General features: G+C 39.3%; 2 protein-coding genes across 2 annotated transcripts in view; one reads left to right on the top strand and one right to left on the bottom strand.

The window, feature by feature from the left end:
- The window catches only part of LOC107669697 (protein NLRC3-like), a 20,499-nt gene extending 7,500 nt beyond the window's left edge, over nt 1-12,999 (top strand). Inside the window, exons 3-7 of the mRNA XM_016462048.1 lie at nt 4,077-5,945; nt 7,033-7,206; nt 9,732-9,905; nt 11,553-11,599; nt 11,688-12,999. Coding sequence (XP_016317534.1) covers nt 4,077-5,945; nt 7,033-7,206; nt 9,732-9,905; nt 11,553-11,599; nt 11,688-12,295 — 2,872 coding nt within the window. The 3' untranslated portion in view covers nt 12,296-12,999. The remainder of the gene's footprint in view (nt 1-4,076; nt 5,946-7,032; nt 7,207-9,731; nt 9,906-11,552; nt 11,600-11,687) is intronic.
- Nucleotides 13,000-21,330: 8,331 nt separating this feature from the next.
- LOC107669693 (NACHT, LRR and PYD domains-containing protein 12-like) overlaps nt 21,331-22,376 on the bottom strand; it is a 39,954-nt gene continuing 38,908 nt past the window's right edge. Inside the window, exons 10-11 of the mRNA XM_016462044.1 lie at nt 21,942-22,115; nt 21,331-21,499 (exon numbers count right to left, since the gene is read on the bottom strand). Coding sequence (XP_016317530.1) covers nt 21,331-21,499; nt 21,942-22,115 — 343 coding nt within the window. The remainder of the gene's footprint in view (nt 21,500-21,941; nt 22,116-22,376) is intronic.

The following is a 22,376-nucleotide window of genomic DNA, read 5'->3' as shown; positions in this document are numbered from 1 at the left end:
ACCCGGAGTCAAATCAATAGATTGCGTTCCTTCCTCCTTGATCCTTTCTTCCAGTTCTGGATCGAGGATGAAGGAATGCTGTTTGAAGAAGGGTGAGATTCCGAGTTCAGCCTGTCGTCGGTCGTCGGTAAGGTGATACAATGCTAAATCGTCAATATGGAGGATCGAACCCTTAGGGACAATAAAGTTTGATGGATTCTAGGCCGCAGATGCCCTCGGTATTATCACGGATGAAGGGTTTACTCGGGCAGAGGTAATGAATGTCTTTAGTGAGTGTACACATTTTCAGGTTTGGGGCCAGGTACAATTGCTCGTTGTTCTCGTGATACGCAACGACTTCAGGAGTGTGTATTTTGACATAGGTGTTACTCTGCCAAAATCCCACATTCACAATGTCTTTGAGCTGCTAAATGTTATTGGAGTCAATAATAGGTCAACTGAGGAGAAAGGCCAAGTCACCTACTTCTGGGTCTACGTATAAGAGGATAGCGCTGCCCAGTGAAAAGGCGAGATGGGTTTGGATTGGACTAGCAGGGCCCATAGTGGCCGAAGTTAGGATGTTTTGGACAAGGCTAAGAGGTATCAAGTAGTGGGGGATCCTACCCATGGCTAAGTTATCGATCGAGGAGCTTACTTCCCGTAGCATGTCAGTCATGAGGGTGGTTAGGAGTTGTGTTTGGGCTAAATCGCTTTGCACGACCGAAAATAGTTTGTTGATGGATTTTATGGTTTGATTTAGAAGGGTGCTATGGGTATTTAGAATTGTGATGGTGCCGTTCAGCGACTTCCCGAAGGTCTGTAGGGCGTTGCTCTGGACTAAGAGCTGTTGTCGTATCCCAGGCATTTCAGCCTGGATTTCGCCCACATGCCGCCTCACAGTGGCCAGATTAACAGCATTAGCGGTATTCATGCCGATGTTAAACAGAGTTCCTACAGCCGCAGCAGCCCCCAGCAGGGCGCCCAAAAATCGTTTGGGACGCCGGTTATACCCGCTTAATTCAGCCTGGGTTACAGTCATTTTCTGTAATTGGTGCAGCATGTGGTTCACATCTGCCTGGGCGTGGGCGAGGATTTCTCGAGTCCAACGGGCTCCAGCCCAAGTGGTTTGAGCGGCTGAGGGGGTGTAGTGAGCTCTGACAACATCACGGGGATCGAGTCGGACGTACACCTTTTGAGTGCAGGTTTTGCAGTTTGTTATCAATAACCCCGATTGTTCACGGAGTACTATCCCTGACGCTGGTCCCGGCGATGCGACTTCTGGCTGGGGCATAACCCCCAGTCGCCTCGATCAGTTGGCAACGGCTGGACCTGGATTTAAAGTTGAGTTAAGGGAGTTCCCTGATGAGGGGACTAGAGGGGAAAGGAAATTATAGTGAGAGAAAGGGAAAGAGGGAAAAAATTTTTACAAAATATATAGCTATAAAGGAAAACACAAAGAGACACAAGGCCACTGAATCAGGTTAGACAGCAAGGGAACATGTCACATGTGTGGAACAACTCCTCTCTACTAGAGGTTGGTCCTAGCACCTATGGCGCGATCTTCCAATCGGCTTCTTGCAAGGCGGAGCGTGCATACATTAGCAAGAGGCTTCAATTCATCACATGGGGACACCTATAAAAGTTGTTCATACTTCTATAAAGTCTCTTAAATGCAAATATTGTACATACTATTAAAGTTTACTTCATTTCAACATTCTACATTTGTCATGCCCATTCGTTCAACATTAAACTTCACATATTACACACATTTTAATAACCTAATTTCCTAAAAAGGGTAATAAACACTGATTAAAGCTGTGTTATCTCCTGATTGGATTAGTTCGAAGCCTCATGATGAGTTGATGCAGTGGCATATCAGTGTCCTGTTCGTGATAGAAATCCCTACATGGTCAATAGTTATTATTTGATTCCAGTTACTTTTGAGGTACTGCTAGCACTGTTTTGCCATCCAGCTGGTCCTTTTGCAAGAGGATAGGATAGTGATGACCACAGAAGCAGTTTTTATACTTTTTCCTTGTTAAGATTTGGTTTAGATGATCACATAATGAGTACTTCATACTCCCTGACCCCCCCTCTTCTCCATATACACTACATCACTGGGTCCCATCATACAGGCACATGGCTTCTCCTACCATTGCTATGCTGATGACACACAGCTCTATCTCTCATTTCAATCAGATGATCCAACAGTAGCTGCACGGATCTCAGGCTGTCTGGTGGACATCTCGGCATGGATGAAAGAACATCATCTACAGCTCAACCTGGCAAAGACTGAGCTTCTTGTCTTCCCTGTCACTTCAACTCTACAGTATGATTTCTCCATCCAGCTAGGTTCTTCTACAATTACCCCATCAACTTCGGTCAGAAATCTTGGTGTAATCTTTGATGACCAGCTGACCTTCAAAGACCACATTGCAAAGACTGCTCGATCTTGCAGGTTTGCATTGCACTATATCAGAAAGATCAGGACCTTTCTAATGGAGCATGCTGCACAACTTCTTGTCCAGGCCCTTGTCATTTCTAGGCTGGACTACTGCAGTGCTCTTCTGGCTGGACTTCCATCAATCACAATCAAACCTCTAGGAATGATTCAGAATGCAGCAGAACGACTGGTCTTCTACAAGCCCAAAAGAGCCCATGTTACATCTCTCTTTATCTCCTTGCACCATCCTAATGGAAAAAAAAAAAAAAACTTTGTCTTTCTCTTTATTTATTCCTTCCCTTTCTAGCTTGTACTTTTTTGAACAATGCCTGAAACTTGGTATTATGAGCACTTCCTGTGTCTGTTCGCCTCTTTAAGAAGAATCGCTTTATGTATTCCCCAATTGTAAGTCGCTTTGGATAAAAGCAACTGCAAATGACTAAATGTAAGAATCAGAAACCAGGAAATCAGGAAACACAACCAAACTAGACTAAGACTAGAACTAGGAACTGAAACTAGAAACTAGAAACTAAGACAGGGAAATGGCTCCGTAAAGTGCTATCACGCCGTGAGAGAGAGGAAGTCCATGGCTTATAAAGCGTGTATCATTGGATGCAGCTGTGTGTGTGTAATCAGTGCAATGGATGATGGGAAATGCAGTGTGATGTGTAACAGTCTGTGTGGTGTGAGAGTCAATGTAATGGGAGAGCGACCTCTGGTGGCAATCGGCCGGAAGGCCACGGACCGGATTCGTGACAGAAAGAATGAGCGCGCTTAGTTCAGCAGACAGCATTATGTGTGTTCGACTTAAAGCGGTGCTGAGCAGACCGATCGGTTAATGGATGCTTTGATATCATACACCCGCAGCGCCGCTTTAAGTCTAACGCACCTTTTGTTTGGGGTGTTCGGTGAGTTCCGTCATGATATATACGTCATTCAAGCCGACCAATCAGGTTGTGAACGTATCACTATGCCTTTAGGTTCGGTGTCTTTAGGTTTGCTGTCAAAAATGCCAATGTGAATGCTAAGCGGACCAGGACCAAATGTATAATTTTCCTTTTTGGTCCGGACCAAATGAACCAAACGAACCGAACTACAAGTGTGAATACATCCATAGTCATCTCAGAATACATTTGAATTTTGCCATGTTCAATGTGCAGTATTAATGTAAAGATGTAGATATATGCAAATAGTGCAAAATACAGTTTACAAAATCTTAATTTTAAGTGCAAATTTAAAGGGATAGTTCACCCAAAAATTAAAATTCAGGCATTATCTACTCATCCTGGTGTTGCTCTAAAGCAGCTTTTTCCCCTTTCCTGAGGCTATGCTAATGTCTGACTACATAGTTTATCCTGCAAGTATCATGCTTGTCTCAAAGATTAAGCCTAGCAGTTGTATGTGCAGATGCTTGTGATACTAACATTGTAAAAACAACAAAACAAGAAAAAAATACAGTGCTTTTGACTAGAATTAGAAATTCTAATGGACATCGGTAACATGTTTTTACAGCAAAACTTTAAGTGTGCAGGTCATTATTGGTTCTAACTATAAAAATATTAAATCATGATTGATATTTTTGTATAATAGTTTTCTGTACTTTCACATTTTTCTCTGTTTGTTTTTTTATTTTTTTTTGTTGCTGTCTCTCCAGTGATGAACACAATGATCTGGTGAAATCTGTGAATCATCTGACCTGCACTTCCTTAGTGGAGACCAACATCAGGCACCAGAGAATCAAAGACACTCACAAAACATGCATGAAGAACAAATATGAGAGCTTATTTGAAGGAATCAAATTACAAAAGAATCAAACTTTGCTGAACAGAATCTACACACAGCTCTACATCACAGAAGGAGAGAATGAAGAAGTGAATGAAGAACATGAGGTTGTACAGATGGAGAAAATACAGAGACCACAACAGTCACAAGACACTCCAATCCACTGCAATGACATCTTTAAACCCTTACCTGAACCAGGATGTGAGGAGAAAGAGCAAATCAAGACTGTTCTTACTAAAGGCATCGCTGGAATTGGAAAAACCGTCTCTGTGCAGAAGTTCATTCTGGATTGGGCCGAGGGAAAAGCCAATCAGGATGTAGATTTCATGTTTGTGCTTCCATTTCGAGAACTGAACTTGATTAAAGATCACCAGTACAGTCTTCACAGACTTCTGCTGGACTTTCATCCTGAACTTCAAGTTCTGGACTCTAAGATTTATGATGAATGTAAAGTTGTCTTCATCTTTGATGGCCTGGACGAAAACAGAATTACACTGTTTTCACACAGACAGAACGTTTCTGATATTGCTGAAATTTCACCAGTGGGTGTATTGATAACAAACCTCATCAAAGGAGATCTTCTTCCATCCTCTCACATCTGGATCACCTCCAGACCAGCAGCAGCCAAACTAATCCCCTCCACATACATCAACCTTGTGACAGAAATTCAGGGATTCAGTGACCCTCAGAAGGAGGAATATTTCAGGAAGAGAATCAGTGATGAGCATCAAGCCAGCAGAATCATCTCACACATCAGAAGAGCAAGAAGCCTCCACATCATGTGCCACATCCCCGTCTTCTGCTGGATCTCAGCCACTGTGCTTCAAAACATCCTAAAACACAATGACAGTGCAGAAATCCCTAAAACTCTTACTGAAATGTATATACATTTCTTGCTAATTCAAATAAATACAAGGAATCAGAAATATGAAGAGGATAATCTAGAGAATCTCCTACAGTCAAATAGAGAAATGATTGTGAAACTTGCTGAACTGGCTTTTAAACAGCTGATGAAGGGCAATGTGATGTTCTACGAGGAGGACCTGATTGAGAGCGGCATAGACGTCACTGATGCCACAGTGTATTCTGGGATTTGCACTGAGATCTTTAAGGAGGAATCTGTGATTCATCAGAGAAAAGTTTATAGCTTCATACATCTGAGCTTTCAGGAGTTTCTTGCTGCTTACTTTGTGTTTCACTCATATATCGCTAAGAACATGCAAACATTGAACACTTTTGAATGGTTCGGGTTTAGGAAGATCTCACTTTCTGAAATACTACTATCAGCAGTTGACCAAACCCAGTGGAGTAAAGATGGACACCTGGATCTGTTCCTGCGGTTCCTACTGGGCATCTCGCTGGAGTCCAATCAGAGACTCCTACAGGGTTTTCTGAGATACACAGAGAACAGCTCAGAGAGCATCAGGAACACCACCCAGTACATTAAAAGCACAATCAGAGCTAATGATGCTTTTTCAGCTGACAGATCCATCAATCTGTTCCTCTGTCTGCTGGAAGTGAATGATCTGACTCTTTACGAAGAGATTAAAGACTTCGTGAAATCAACACTCAAAGACAAATACTCAAAGAATAAACTCTCTGCTGCTCACTGTTCAGCAATAGCTTACATGCTTCAAATGTCAGAGGAGGTGCTGGATGAGCTTGACCTCAAGAAATACAACACAACAGAGGAAGGTATGAGAAGACTGATACCAGCTGTGAACAACTGCAGAAAAGCTATGTGAGTATTCATGTATCTTATAATGTTATATTCTCTATCAAGTCAACACTGTTAAACCTGTCTGTGAAATCACCACCTGGTGGCACAAAGGGACAGTTTGCAATATTACTCGGTAGGGTTGGAACTGTGATGTTTTTATTTGTAAATTGGCATCAAATATAAAAAAATACTGTTAATATTAAAAATATACAATTATAACATATTTAATCTTGACTAATTATTTATCATAGAAAGGCATAATATTCCAGCTTCATTTTTGTCCATGTTACAATTATATATTAGACTGACGGCAATGCTTAATTCTGTTCACAGTACCACAAATATTTATTATTTACAATCAAATGGTATTGCTGATGCTCTCTTCTGTCCCTGCTTGAGAGAGATAAACAAACAAAACACTTAGTCCTTAGTTACTTACGGTTTACAGGCAGAAGGCAATTAAAGTCAACGTTATAATAAATTGCATTTCTACAGACTCTGAAAAACACCAGAATAAGGATGCTTAGGGTCCTGTTCACCTGCGTGAACAGGTGAGTCCTGCTGCAGGGAGGCATGAGTGATCTTTGTGAAGATCACAAAGTGATGGAAAAATTGCACAATCCAAGCTGCCTAAGACGTCAACACATTATATTATGCCCTTCAAACAAACTCATGAGCATATAACCTGTCCTGTCAGGTTCTTTGACATATTTGTTGTTATTTAAAGCATTTGCATTTTACAGTTATATCCTTATCTGTAATGATGTTACAAATTCATATAATTATCAAGAATAGATAAAGGATAAAGGAATGACAGTTGCATGTTACTGTTTAGAGGAGAGAGAATGCATTTGTTCTTGCAGAACATTCTTCTTACCTGTTAACACTGAGTTTGTGCTTTGTCCTTATTATCCCTTTTAATTTAACAATTTAATATTTTAGCTGTAAAACTTGCTATTGGTTTCTATTTCACACAATGTAAAAGCATAGGCTACATAGAAACTTTTCACTAAAATTAACTTTTGTTCATTTTTAACTAAAAAAATATTTTGTAGTGGAATTTTAAATAGTTGTTTTGATTATTTTGAAAATTGGTTGTTCTGTTTAGACTGGCAATCTGTAATCTCACTGATCAATCCTGCAAAGGCTTGGCCTCAGTGCTTCAATCATCAAACTCATCACTGAGAGAGCTGGACCTGAGTAACAATGACCTGCATAATTCAGGAGTGAAATTTCTCTATGCTGGACTGAAGAGTTCAAACTGTACACTGAAGACACTGAGGTAATTTCATTACATTACTTAGATAATCTCTTTCTTCTTCTACAACTCTTGAAGTCTATGTCAGTTCATAGAACAGTGAAAAGAAATCTTGGCACACAGGTAGAAGACAATCTGATCATATACAGCAAATTTCACTTATGTTTTGAACTTTTGAACCATATGGCCTAGAAACATGCCACTTTGAATTTTCTGAAAAACCTACCTTTTCATTCTAGACAGCTGATAAGATATTCATTGTATTTAGTTCAGATCATCATTAGACCATGCTAGCAAAAAATGTATAAAACCTTTATGATAGGCAAAACCATTCTCTTATAATAATTTATTAAAAATAAATAAATAAAAAATGTATTAATAATAAGTCGCTATGGGGAACGCCTTCAGCGTGACCGGTGTCTGAAACATACATCTAAAAATGACAATAACATTGGCCGGCGACAGCCTATGACGTCATTACCCTGCGCGATCACAGTATAAAAGGGCGCCGGGATAACACGTCATCCGCTTCTTCGTCTGAAGCTTGCATCTGAAGCATGGCAAGGAAACTAGAGGATGCAGTGTCTCGTTCCCTTCTCAGGGAACCATGGTTACATATGTAACCTGAGACGTTCCCTTTCGAGGGAACTTCGAACTGCGTCCTCTAGGGGTCGCTTATGGGGAACGGTATATCCACGCCACCATGCTGAAGGGAGTGCATGCCAGAAAACCACGGCGAGCACTAAGTACCAACTCTACCATAGCCATGGGAGTTGCCCCTGACGGCTGTCAGTGACATTATCCCCTCCGGCCAAGGGCCTGAGCTGCATATCCTAAACAACTTACCTGATACTGGCTGGGCTGGGAAGCCCAAGCCTAGGGCAGAGCTCAAGGCTTGGAATCAGAAAAAGAGATTCCTTCAAGGGGATACGGCCAGGTGTCTAAAAAAACCACACCAGACCCTGGCCTATTAGCGTGTGCACTTACTATAGCATGGATTTAGAAACACCGTTGCTTAAGGGGTAACCGAGGCTGTGTTAAGCCAGCCTAGGGACCCTATATGACTGTGGCTATATGACAGGGAAGCAGAAAGCGGCCCAACTATCTGATGTCACTGCCACGGAGCTCAAGAGCAGAGGGTTCAACCCCTAACGAGGAGAGAGAGGAACCCAGCTCGACCGAAACGACCAATAGCCCAGGGAAGATGACCTAACTCTCGAGTTGAGAGGAGGACTCACCCAGTCTGCCCAGGACCGGCAAGCTCAAAGGGACCCTCCCGCAGTGAGGGGAGCACAGCCATGTCTGGGGGCAGATAGATCGCAAATGGGACATCAGAAATGGGATCCTGCTAGAAGGGGATCATACATTTCTAAGGGAACAACAGGGACCCAACATAAAGGCAACTGACCAAGGAGGCGACAGAGACGGGCCTAACACTTAGTTTGTTGCAAATGGGGTACTTCGGGAGCAGCGCTCTCGGCTCTCGGCTCTCAAGCTGAAGCGGGCCCTTACAGCACATACTGGGAGTGACTCGTAGCTAACCCTCACAGAGAGGGGAGCACTTATCAGCAGAAGGGGGCACTAGATTAGAAGGGGTAACCCAGCAGGGCCCAATAAGAGACAGTCCACTGGAGCAGCTGGACACGGTCTCATGCTCGCTATCTCGATAGAGAGCGTGGGTCCCGTATAACCAGACTCAATAGAATCTGAAGAAATAGCGGAATTAACAATAACCATTCATGCGAATAGAGCTTACTGCTCCTCAGAGCAGAAAGCACAAAAGAGGGGTTTCCACAGAAACACAAATCCCTCTTACCTCAGGGAACGCAGTGTACTGCAGCCCAATCCGCAGAGGGGTGATTACTGGTTCAACCATAAGAGCAGTGTGACAGTGAGAACCCATGGGCCCGACCGTCTATGGAGCGTTGAGCTCCACAACCGAGTAGCGCTGCAGAGAAACGCTAGCATCGAATACACAAGAACTAGCAGTAGAGTAGATGAAAATGGATTGTAGATGAATCGTGGATCGTAGGCTCCCGCACATGACTCAGGCTCATGGATATAGGCTGGAGGCGAAGTCCGAAGCCCGGACCTTTGTGGAATGAAGGATTTAAAGACAGCCGAGCGCGTCTTGACCTCCTTAAACTTCATGACCACTGTCTTGACGGAAGTGCCGAAAAGCTCCGAAGAGGAAACCAGCGCATCAAAAAGAATGCCCTTCTCTTTCGAACCGATATCCGCCAGACTCACCCACAGATGTCTCTCTGTAACCACCATGGCTGCCATGGATCTGGCAGCCTGCTTAGTCGCACGGAGAGCAAGGTCTGTGGTGTGACGCAACTCAGCCATCACAACAGGGGATAGACCCTGGCCTTTATCCAGGTCTTTCAGTAGATCAGCCTGGTAAGCCTGAAGCACCGCCATGGTCTGCAATGAGGCTGCAGCCTGACCTGCTGCCGTGTATGCCCTGCCATTCAAACGAGATGTATCCTGAAAGGGTTTGGTGTTTTAGTGTTGCGGTCTTTACTATTGATGTGTGTGTGTCTTAGATTATCTGGCTGTATGGTGACAGAGGAAGGCTGTTGTTATCTGGCTTCAGCTCTGAGGTCAAACCCCTCACACCTGAGAGAACTGGATCTGAGCTACAATCACCCAGGCGACTCTGGAGTGAAGCTGCTCTCTGATCTATTGGAGGATCCACACTGTAAACTGGAGAAACTCAAGTATGTTGGGCATTATGGTTAACTTTTTTTCTGTTTATTTGGAGTTCAAAGTGTAAAGGAGCTAAAGTGTATTGGAGCTGTCAAGGCATGTTCACTGGAAAGAGGACCCAGAGAGGTGAGGAATAAATTCAGGTTTATTAAAGGGGTCATGAATTGAGATATCAACTTTTACTTCAGCTTTTGATATATGAAAAGAACTGAAAACGTCCTTGTTATTGGAATCAAAGCTTTTATTGACACCAGGCCAAGCCAACGCTAGATCCTGGAATGCACCTATCTATAATAGATAGGTTAAACACTGCCTCCACAGAAGAATATCAATGCCTAATTCCCCGCCCACTGATTCACGTATGACACAGTAGGGAAACAACATAAGTGGCGCTAAACCGGATTGAGCAACCAAGCAATAAACATGCTGTTGAAGATTGCAAAATATTGTGCAGTGCCTGGTTGTGGAAGAACACAGTCGCTGCATAAACTTCCTTCGGATTCAGATATTAGGAATGCGTGGTTTAACTTTATTTTTAATGAAGTTTAAGCTCACGTGAGTTAAACATTAAATGTTTGTTCGCTTAATTTCACCGCGGATTCCTTTGTAAAGAAGACAGCGGTCGACGCTGGATTTGCAGAGAGACTGAGTTTAAAAAGCAATGCTCTGCTGTTTATATTGGATCCGACAGGAATGGCACAGCATACACAGCAACATCCAATAGGTTCTGTACAGGAAACAGTAGAGTCGTTCGTTCATCACGTGACAGCCCCATAGGCTAGAGCAGGGCTGCCCAAACTTGGTCCTGGAGGGCCGGTGTCCTGAAGAGTTTAGCTCCAACCCCAATTAAACACACCTGAACCAGCTAATCAAGCTCTTACTAGGCATACTAGAAACTTAAAGGCAGGTGTGTTGAGGCAAGTTGGAGCTAAACTCTGCAGGACACCGGCCCTCCAGGACCGAGTTTGGGCAGCCCTGGGCTAGAGGCTATGCAGTCTGTAAATTTTATTTGAGCTTTATAGCTTTTTATTTCTTACAATTTATATATTTGTGAATTTCTGTGATGGTTCTTTTCTATAATGAATGTGATAATAAAGAGTTGGTTAATGCTTTAAACTTTATCTGTATGATGGGGAAATGATTCCTAAATATAAGACAACATTACAAGATACTGATCCGGAAAGCGGTCACGTGACAAAAGAACAAACGACTCGTACCCGAATACTCGAGAGGTGAACTAATCAATTCTGTTCCCTTTAAAAATGCATAGCATTCAATTAACCTTATGGGGATGTGACGTGACAAAAGAATGAATGACCCGAAGACTCGGGAGAAAAAGGATTCGTTCATTTTGCTGAACGTGATTCAAAGATCCGAGTCAGTAAAATGATCCGAACTTCCCATCACTAGTTCAGAGAGGGATAGAGGAGGAGAAAAGAGCAAGAGGATCAGAGTAATAATGAGAGAGAATTTTATAGGAAACAAAGCCATGTGCTAAGACAAACAAACTCACACCAGACAGAAGAAAGAGGGCATACTTCCAATGAATAGGAAAGTTTTTCTACAGAAAAGTATATTTTATTTACTTTTCACATTTCACTTATTTTATGTTCTTATTGAATTAGAAAAGCAGAAAGTGGCCTTATTTATTTTTACAGTGTGGATCATGCTGGAGTGGTCATGATTACAGCAGGACTACGCAAGTGTAAGTTTACACACACACAAACACACCTTTTGTCACTGTTGTTCTGTTGTGTTCTCATTCTCCCCTCTGTTTTGTCTCTTGTGTTCAGATGCCTGTGATCTCACACTGGATCCAAACACAGTAAACATCCATCTCTGTCTGTCTGAGCAGAACAGAAAGGTTACACGTTTGGAGGAGCTGCAGTCCTATCCTGATCATCCAGAGAGATTTGATTACTTTCCTCAGGTTGTGTGTAGAGAGAGTCTGTCAGGACGGTACTACTGGGAGGTCGAATGGAGCGGGTGGAGGGGGGCTGTTATATCAGTGGCACATAAAGGAATGAGCAGGAAAGGAGGAAGTGATGATTGTAGGTTTGGATTCAATGAAAAGTCCTGGAGCCTTGATTGCGCTGATGAGATTTTCACTGTCTGGCACAATAATAAAAGCAGTGACATACACATCCCATTCTCCTCTAAGAGAGTAGGAGTGTTTCTGGACTGGCAGGATGGCACTCTGTCCTTCTACAGCGTCTCTGACACACACACACTCACACACTTACACACATTTTACTCCACATTCACTGAACCCCTCTGTGCTGGATTTAGGGTTTTTATTGACTCTTCAGTGTCTTTGTCTCAGATTCAACAACCTCTACACACTGCTAATCTTGACAGTGAAGTTTCATTAAAGACAGAAAATGAAAATTATGACAATTAAACCGTTTTAATTATATATATATATATATATATATATATATGAACTCCCCAAGCTGTTTTTGAAGTTGAAGAATCAGTGAACACCAATAACTCCCCTAAACATCATCAGATATGGTATTTTAATTACATTTCAGTTTTTAATTGCTTTTGTAAAATTAATTCATTTTGTAATTTCTATTTTGCTGGACAAGAAAAATAATCAGATGTAATTTGTAATTAAATATTTTGAGAGACTTTATCAAATACTATGTCATTTTATTCTAAAAAAATACAGTAACTTAACCAACTTAACCAAATATAGCTTATAACCTTTTTAGACACACCCTGTTGGATCCATAGATGAATTAACCATATGAGTCTTAATTCGCCTAGGGTTGGACCCAACTGGAAAGCTGCTTTGGTGCTCAGTGCAAACTGCCCTAAGATAAAGTGTTTACTGGATTATCCGTTTATCAGATATTGCTCACTGAATGTCATTATAGGACAGACAAATAAAGCAATTAGCAAATAGCTGTGATGCTCTAGAACTTGTGAATTTACCTGCTATTGACTAGTGACGTTAGCCTGCTAGGTAACTTATCTACTTTTTTTGCCACATTTTTTTTTTTTTTTTAGAATTTGCCTCAGGCGCCTTATGCATTATTCATTTCTCTTTAGAGGTGTATTGCACTTGAACTGTCTAAATAAATGTCTTGGCAAGTATTCGAATAAACCTGCTGATTGTCTGTGTCATTAACATTAACAACTAAATTTTCATATTTGTTCTTGTTGTTAATTGACACTATCCTGGCTAATGCTTGCATATAATTTGTTTTAGTGTCTAGGGTTACAGAATATGTTGTTTTGTAAAATGAAGTATGAAGTAAAAAAAAAAGTGCAAAAAATTGAGTATTGGAAGGAACTTTTAAGGTGTCCTTTTGAGGGCACTGCCCCAGTGACAAGCTGTTGCTCTACTAAAGGTACAATGTTTGCACATTTGTTTTCTGACACTGTTAGGGAAAGCACTTCTCATTCTCTTACGTGTGTGTAGGGTATCAGACCGAATCTGACAATTTAAGATTTGATCAAGAACATAGTTGAAACACGAGGAGCCGAATTCCACAGAGAGGCCCAAGACACAGGATGTTCGTAAATCAGATCCTGGCGCCACAAGCCTGAACCAACTAGCAGCTTTGAGTAGCTCACAGCATTTAAACAAAAGAACACTTATTGACAATTCCAAGGAGATTGTCAATTTTGGGGCAAGTAATCAAGATTAATGGTCAGGGATGTACAGCATGACCATCACATGTAAACCAGTGACGATCACCATGTGTTCATGTGTTAGATTAGTTTATATGTCTTAGATTTATCCAATAAAGCCTTATTTATATTGAAAAGAGAAGTATCTTGTGTTTTGCGCTTACAAGTTAATGTCTTAAACTGCCGATCTTGTTACTGTGCTAATTAATAGTGTTTTCACTATAGTTTGGATATTAATATCCATCGCAGAGTTGATGTTATACGGCCCATTCAATGAATCGCTGGCCGTCTCAGTGATCAGCCGTAAAACAGTGATTCTGTCCAAATTCCCTTTAAAATCTTAAATGATTCCCTTTGAGCTAAATTGACCTGTTTCCCTTACATGTGTACAGTATCTAACGCCACTGTTACTAAACGTCTATCTAACACTACTGTAATAACACCGTGTCTTGCACTTGTTCGAATAATTGCTAGTACATTTTGTACACGCAATGTATTTTTGAATTTTCAAATTAAAAATTGCTTGCATTTGGATACATTTCCTCACACATTTGTATTTTATTTTGATAGATTTGATGAGCAAGTAACAAAATGCTTTTTACAAAATACATTTGTAACAAAATACTTTATGTGTTTGTACTCATCTCTGAACATCATATTTGAGATTAATCAATTACACAATATAAAGCTGCACAAAAGGGCGCACATGCACACGTAAACCCGAACTGTTACAATCACTACTAGTAATTCACTATGTTCTATTACAACAGAGTACTCATCATTTTATTTTATTTATAGGACATTAAATATTTACTGAATTTAAGTCAATCGGTATCTTGTGCTTAAGCCCATAATGCTTTGTATTGAAGCCCTGAACATGTTCATTACCTTATATTTCAAACATCTTGTTAACCAGATTTTGGCTTGTTGGATTAGATCAGCATTTTCTGATTTATTTTTTGTCATTACCGTTTAATAATATCTAAAATTTTTGTTATGATATCGAACAATACTAATGTGTATTGGAAGGAACTTTTAAGCAAAGATAATCAAAGTGCAGCTCTTCATTAAAAAATGGGCTTGTATCAAGATAAACACATATTTAAAAATACACATAAAAAGGTGTTGAGGAATTTTTTTAAGCAATGAACAGTACTAAAAGTTAAATATAAAAAACTGATATGAATGTTGAAAAGAAACAAAGGGTAACTAACAAAATAAAACACCAAAACTGTAATGATAACAAAGGTCTGTGAGATGACCAAGAGAGTGTAATCAGAGAGTGAGTCAAATCTACAATAACAGAAGAATTCACCATGGTAACGCTTTTCAAAAGTGAAATGATAAATGGAGAGAAAAAACAGAGCCTAACCTGGGTGGATCTTTCTTTCTCCCGAGTACTAATTCATTTCAGTGGCATGAGCTCAGAGGAGGAGTGTGTCTAGCTGGGCCATGCTCTGGATTTAGAAACTTCGAAATGTATATAGCTCACACATTAATGTAATTAGTTAATACTATTATTACTAGATTTATTTTCAGGATCTTAGGGCTGTATTGAGTGCTGTAACCACATCTGGTCAGTGCTGGTCTTGTGCTGTCCCAAGTTGAATGAGACCGCCAGGGTCACCCATCATTAAGACTGACACCTCAGACCTGGTGGCCTAAGATTTTCCTGGGCAGATGAAGAGTCCTTACAAGAGTCCCTGTTAGAATGCCTTTCATGATGGCTGTACAATGCAGTAGTATACATAGTATTTCTCTTAAATCTTTTGTCTTGTCCTCCCAGCGTATTCACCAGTTAAAACATCTGGAATTGAGACATGAATAAACAGTTATCAAAAAATGTTAATTACATATATGTTTGTCATTCACAAAGATGGATGGCCAAGATAATGAAAAAGAACCATCTAGTTCACAATGCATGTGTTAGGTTCTTAGATTTAAAAAAAAAAAAAAAAAATAATAATAATAATTAAAAAAAAGATTTAATGATTTAAGTGTCAAGTGATTTCTGGAAGCAAGGTTGACTACCTCTTCTTTAGATTCCATTCAGTCAGAGGATATCAGACATTTTTATATTTTGAGCCGATTTTAAAACATACTGACCAAACCTGCAGTAAGTAAATAAATAAATAAGTAAATGAATGAATGAATAAATAAATGAACAAATGAATTAATTAATGACTTGATAAACCAAATCTAATTAATTTGTAATAACATGTAATCCTGCATTTATTTTATTACTTTTTCCTTTATTTATTATTTTCTGTATTGATTTTTACATTTATGTTTTTATTTTTATTTTTTACATTTTTAATTACTTATTCTATCATTTATTATTTTATTATTTGTATTTTTATTTTTAAATGTATTTATTTGTTCATTTATATTTTATATTTATTTATTCCCACATGTATTGATTTCTGGATTTATTTACTTCTTTTTACTTTTACGTGGAAATGAGGGTGGCAGTCCTTGCAGAGCTCCAGTGCATCACTGGTTGAGAGCTCACACAGAAGTCAGATCTAACTAGCGATGGAGCACCAGAATGAGGTCTCTGCAGAACCAAAAAAAGCGTTTCTCAATTTCAGGGCATTTTTCAGCCTCTGTACCTGATTTGATCAAATTGAGTGGGCCATAACCTGAAAAACACTGAGAGAGATTGCATGTATATGAACAATGTTTATGAAGCGGATTATGGTAAACTACCAGTTGTTTAACTATTTTGATTAAATTGTGTGAATTTTCTTTCAAGCTAACCAGTTAGTTATAAAATGCTCCAAGCAACTTACTTCGACTTAAGGCCCTTGCACACTGAGTCCGAAATTTTCGCACGTTAAAAAATAAATACGACCTCACGTTGTGTCAATCACGTTTACACACTGCCTCCGAAACTTTAGTCCCGTCATAAAACAATTTGGATCAGGTTCGATTTTCTGCATTTTTTGCATCCGTAGCAAGCATTTTTAGAGGCGTTTTGACAATTCAGAGCCACCGTACAAGTGAAAGCCAAAATCCAGAATGGCGTCTGACAAGTTGATCCACTTCTCGCAGCACAAAGCAATGTGTAGGTCCTTGCACAATGAGTTCACAGAAATTGGTGGTCTTCTTTTTAATATGTGGCTCCAGTATCGCTAGCAATGCATCAAACTGAGCCACTGACATCCTAAAGTAAACTTTGAATCGCCCAGGATAATCCCGCAGCTCCTTGATAAGGAAGTGGAACTCTCCTTGGTTTGTATGGACCCAATATTTCATCTTTCTTTTCTCTTTTTAAGAAGAGAGAGGACAACAAAATCATCCTCACAGCTTGAAGACTCCATTTTGTATTATTTTGTGAATTTTTTTCGCAACGGATTAATTAATACGCATCGGACTCCATGTGCAAGGTTTCTGTGCGTGACGAAATTTTTAGGATGACGAAAATGAAAAACCGTATACGGAAATTTCAGACTCAGTGTTCAAGGAACTTTAGGGTGCGAGAACGTCAAAACATAGAACATAGAAAGTAGTCTCGTAATATAAAGCTACCTGTAATACGAAGATAGATTTCTAGCTCTTACTGATTTTAAATCATAATTCTGGAATGGGTCATACCTCTAACATTACCTGAGCAGTTGAATTAAATACGTTATGAAACTGCGCTTATTCTGCGACCTTCATTTATTGCATGGTTGGAGAAAGAACATCATGGATTGAAATGCTGTTTGTTTGAAACGTACACAGTTTGGTAAAATGATAACATTTGCCCTCTTTAATGCTGATACACTGAATGTATGAACCAAACTGTTTGCTAAAATATCCACAACTTAACAAGTCAATCAACTGCATGTGAAAAAACTGCATGCGTTCATTCATTAGTAAGCCCGGGCACGTTTCCTTTCAGAATTGGACGGCAGAAACAATTACATGCAGGGATGTGTTATTAAATGTTAGCATTGTCTATTACTGTAACATTAGGCTACTATAACATACAAACACTCGTTATTCTATTTGTTGGATCACCAGTCACTTGATTTGTTTAAGTTTTGTCATCAGGTTGTGACTATGTCTATATGATCAAAAAGTGATCCCATCATTTAAAGTTTTCGGAATTGCATTGTGTTCTGCGCTATTAAGTAGCACATCAACTATTATAAAAAACCTGTAGCTTAGGGCACGAGAAGACCAAATATGATTTATGAAAGATTTATCTAATAAATATAGCTACTGTTTGTAGTCTGTATTTTACATACACATTTGTCATTTGCCTGACCTTATCCTTAGTAATTACAATCGCTGACATAAGTCAGTAACTGATTTTAGGTTGGGCTGGGTCACAAGAATTGTCGTCTGTCAAAATCATTCTTAAGGCTATGTATTCACAAAATGTATACATGATTAATATGTTTGTGTATTCGTCTATGCCTATGCACTCGGAAAAAAAGTTTTTCCCAGTTTTACAGAAGTCCTAAAGCACGCAGCATTATTTCTTGATTCCTTGATTTCTCATGATCTTGACATAACTAATTGGGTAACACTTTACAATAAGGTTCATTAGTTAACATGAATTAACTACTTTAGTTAAAGGCACAATATGTAAGTTTTCGACGCTAGTGGTCGCATTTTCTAAACAATAACAAAGGCTGAAGCTTGATGATGCTATGAAGAAGAGTTGAACGATGGGAGATGTGGTTTTATACATATCTATGGTTTTCACCATTCAGAGACGTATGGAATTCACAAATCATGTTCACGGATGTAATTAATTATTTTTTTTTATTACCTTTACCTTCCAAAGTTATTCAAACAGCGAATAAATTATACAGAGAAAGTGAGCAAAGAACATTTACATTGTCAAAGAACCGTACATAGCACTCTCAAAACCTCCCCTTATAATCAGTAAAGTGGTCTATACACTGTTTGGTGAATGAACCTCCTACTTACATCATACATACATCTGCACTTTGTTGTTTATGATGAGAGAATCCTCGAGAAAGCAGAATTCAGTCAGCGAGCTCATGACTCATCTGAACGCCTCTGATTGGCCGCTGCATTCATAAGCTCAACAGACTCGTGTGTGATTGGTTATAACGCGCAACACTGTAAAAACGGGGAAAAAGATTCATGGTCTAAATTTAATGCTGCAGTCAACACTTTTCATTTCATTTTAATTTTATTCATGACAGCCGTAATGAATTTAGTTTAACTGTACAGCAGCGTTTTTGTCCACGTGTGTTGCCATAGTTTCTAAAAGCAGAAACCGATAGCGCGGATATTACGTCATTGATAGGCGACAATGAACCGGGACAAGCCATTATTTAAAACTGGAATTTCTCTGGATTTACAAATCCTTGGGAACTTTTGGGACAACGCAAGTACACAACTGCATGAAATATATAACACTGTGCAAGTGGTTTTTGGATATTTTACGAAAATCTTACATATTGTGCCTTTAACATGAACTAAGCATGAACAATACTTCTACAGCATTTAAATGTTAATTTCAACATTTACTAGTGTAACAGAGGCCAGCGAGTAGATGCTGTGCAGGTAAACCTCACTCCCCTGATCTCAAGAGATGCACTAGCGACTGATGCTTTAGCCTCCTTGTTAGTGCGTCCGCCTCCCATTCCGGAGACCCGGGTTCGAGACCCACTCGGAACAAGAACGAAGTGTGGCGGTGAAGACCCGGGAGAGAGGGTTTACACCAATGCATTATTAAAATCAAAAGTTCTGCTTGTTAACATTTGTTAATGTACTGTGAACTAACAGTGAACAACTGTATTTTCATTAATGAACATTAACAAAGATGAATAAATACTGTAATAAATGTATTGTTGTTCGTTCATGTTAGTTAATACATTAACTAACATTAACTAATGGAACCTTATTGTAAAGTGTTACCACTAATTGTTTTATCGTGATCTAGACACAACAAAACAGTTGCCATCATGAGAAAAACAAGAAAGAAAAAGGGAAATTATACTGCATGGCCTCTTAGGGCTTTACGTACTTTTGAGTACTTTAACTGTTTTGATAGTTAAAAAAATGCCTATCCTTGTTTGAAAACACCCAATCATTGGAACCAAACATTCACCCCTTTTTTTTCATTAGAGACCTATACTTGTGGAGACTGGAGTTTGCTATGGGATGTGTCCGATCAATTGGAGAGTTCCAAGATATTTTCACAGATTCACATTATTATGTTGAATTATTTTATAGTGACTGAATTCAGCTATTTGATCCTGATCCTTACGGTTTCATCATTAAGCCAGGAACCATAAACATCGTCGATGAGATTCTAGGTTGATAACGTCTATAGACACACCTGGTAGAGGTTTTCAAGGCTTGTGTTTATTTTGTAATCACAGAGAAAATCTTGACTCCCAAAAGCATTGCAAGCCTAAGTTTACAGTAAACCAATTGCACCAAAGGTTTCCACAGTCTACTCAGGCTCACAATGCTTTTGGAAAACGTGGCCCTGGATTGTTCTGTTCTTCATAGAAGTCATTGGTTGGTTGGGGAACATAACCCAAATAATTTCAGTTATTGCAGAGATTTTTGAGATTTTAGAGAATACAAAAACTGGCATTAGTGTAGAAACCTACCATCAACTGGGTGTCATCAACATGAACAGGACATCAACAGAATCTGTTGATGTTGGTGATGATTCTGGGCTTGATGATGATGCTGTGAGGAAGGATCACATAATCGGCTGGATTCAGCTTTGTGCTTCTATTTTTGGAAAACTGTGGTCGGTTTAATAATAATTCAACATAATAATGAGAAAAGATAAAAATAACTCTCCAGTTGATCTGCCTCATCCCATAGAAACTCCAATTTCTATTTCTACAGAGCTGACTATTGACACCTCTATACGTGAGCTTTTAACCATGATGCACCAGCGCTCCGCAAGGACTGCCTTCCTCATTTCCATGTTGCACATAGAAAAGTATACATACAGTCTAGATCTTCCAGTGAGGAACTATCTAGCCGATGCAATGGCTTTGGGAACAAAGGTGGCTCTCCTCCTCTGAGTTCTGCAGGCGGGGCCACTCAAATGCTGAGTGGAGAGCATGTGAGGGGTTTAGTGTATGATGTTCAGTTTTTCTCTGTAACCATTTACAAAGTTGGCAAGTGTACGATGCCAAGTGCTTTAAAATCTTTTCAGATTTTAAATGTTACATAGTGTATTCCAGCCTTTTAATAATGAAAAGATGCAATCTATTGGCTGTCTAATATCTCTTGAACAATGGACCGAAATAAGTTTGCTGTCAATACAATAAATGTATTCACTGTACCATATGACTGAATCTGTACTGCAGCTGAACTTTTCAGATGAAGGGTCAGTTACAATAAGTTGGCGGTCTCTACCATAGTAAGGCCAGTTACATGTCTGTATATATAGAATCTATATCTATATAAAGCTATAGAGGCACCAAATTATTTAATGATTAACCATTAAGACCATTTGGATTAAAAGAGAAAAATATTAAACTGAATGACGAGAGATGCAAATGATTAGTAAAAGCATTATGAAAGGCTGTTGCTGTGAATGAATTGTTGATATAGATAAAAAACTTATCTGTAGTGAAAATATATGTTTGTGATTTGCTGAATTGTGCTAACACAATTCAAAATGTGCTGAAATGTTTAAAAAAAAAAGTGCATTTTTGATGATCTGTTGTGTGGAGTTTTGAAAAAGTTCCACATTTTTGCAATTTAAACCAAACCAAAGCAATTTAAAAACAGGTGTAAGCTCATTTGGATAACGTGTCTATTAAACAAATAAATGTAAACATAAAATGACACTCACTGTAGTTTACAGCGTGGATCGTTTTGCAGAGCATTGAGCAGCATCACTCCAGAATCTCCTGGTTTATTCTTACTTAGATTCAGGTGTCTCAGGTGTGATGGGTTTGATCTCAGAGCTGAAGCAAGGGCAACACAATCTTCCTCTGTGATATTGCAGTTAGACAACCTGCATTGGGTTTAGATAAAGAACATCTCAGGTTTTCATGTAAACATTTATGTGTGTTGGTGTGTAACCTGTCATGTATGTTTTTTACTAATTACTAAGCTTAAACGGCATAACCAACACAAGGGGAAGAACATTTTCAATATTGTAAATTGAATTGTAAATATAGTCATAAGCACAGCGTTAACCAAATAGAGGCAAAAGAGATGCTGCCTCTCTCGAAAACGTTATCCACTGGTTTAACTGTTGGACAGTATTACTATAGAAAAATAAGTCATTTACACATTATTTGAGCTTATTATTTGAGCTTCAATTTTATTTTTGTATTGTTGCCAATTTCCATGTTTTTACCAAAAAAAGTACTGCCTGCTTTGCCTCCTTGGATAAATTGCATGTGCTTCTTCAGAAATATTATCATATTGTCACAATAATATAACAAACACACCATAGTTTTTCCAGTTTACAGAGTGGATTCTGCAGTAGATCAGAGATCTGCTTCACTCCAGAGTGCCCTAGTTCATTATTGCCCAAATTGAGGAATCTAAGATGTGAGGGGTTTGACATCAGAGCTGAAGTCAGAACAATACAACCTTCTTCTCCAATACTGCATTCAGTCAAACTGCAGAGAGAATCAAACAAATCATCATTCCAGTGACATGTCTTTCATAATTACACAATATTATACATTATACAGAACAGGAGTTCCCTTTCAGTCGGTCACTCTCGACATCACGTCGGATGACCGACGAATTGGGATCTTCCTTAGAGAGACCAATCTACTTCGAGTGTAAACTAAACGAGCCAATGCACATTGGCATGCGATTATTGCATCCAGCTGCTGCTGATCACAGCGTGAGTATAAGTAGGCAGCAGATGCAGC

This window comes from Sinocyclocheilus anshuiensis, unplaced genomic scaffold, assembly GCF_001515605.1.
Source record: "Sinocyclocheilus anshuiensis isolate Anshui unplaced genomic scaffold, SAMN03320099.WGS_v1.1 scaffold416, whole genome shotgun sequence".
Lineage (NCBI taxonomy): Eukaryota > Metazoa > Chordata > Actinopteri > Cypriniformes > Cyprinidae > Sinocyclocheilus > Sinocyclocheilus anshuiensis.
This window is presented reverse-complemented; position numbering and strand designations above follow the sequence as displayed.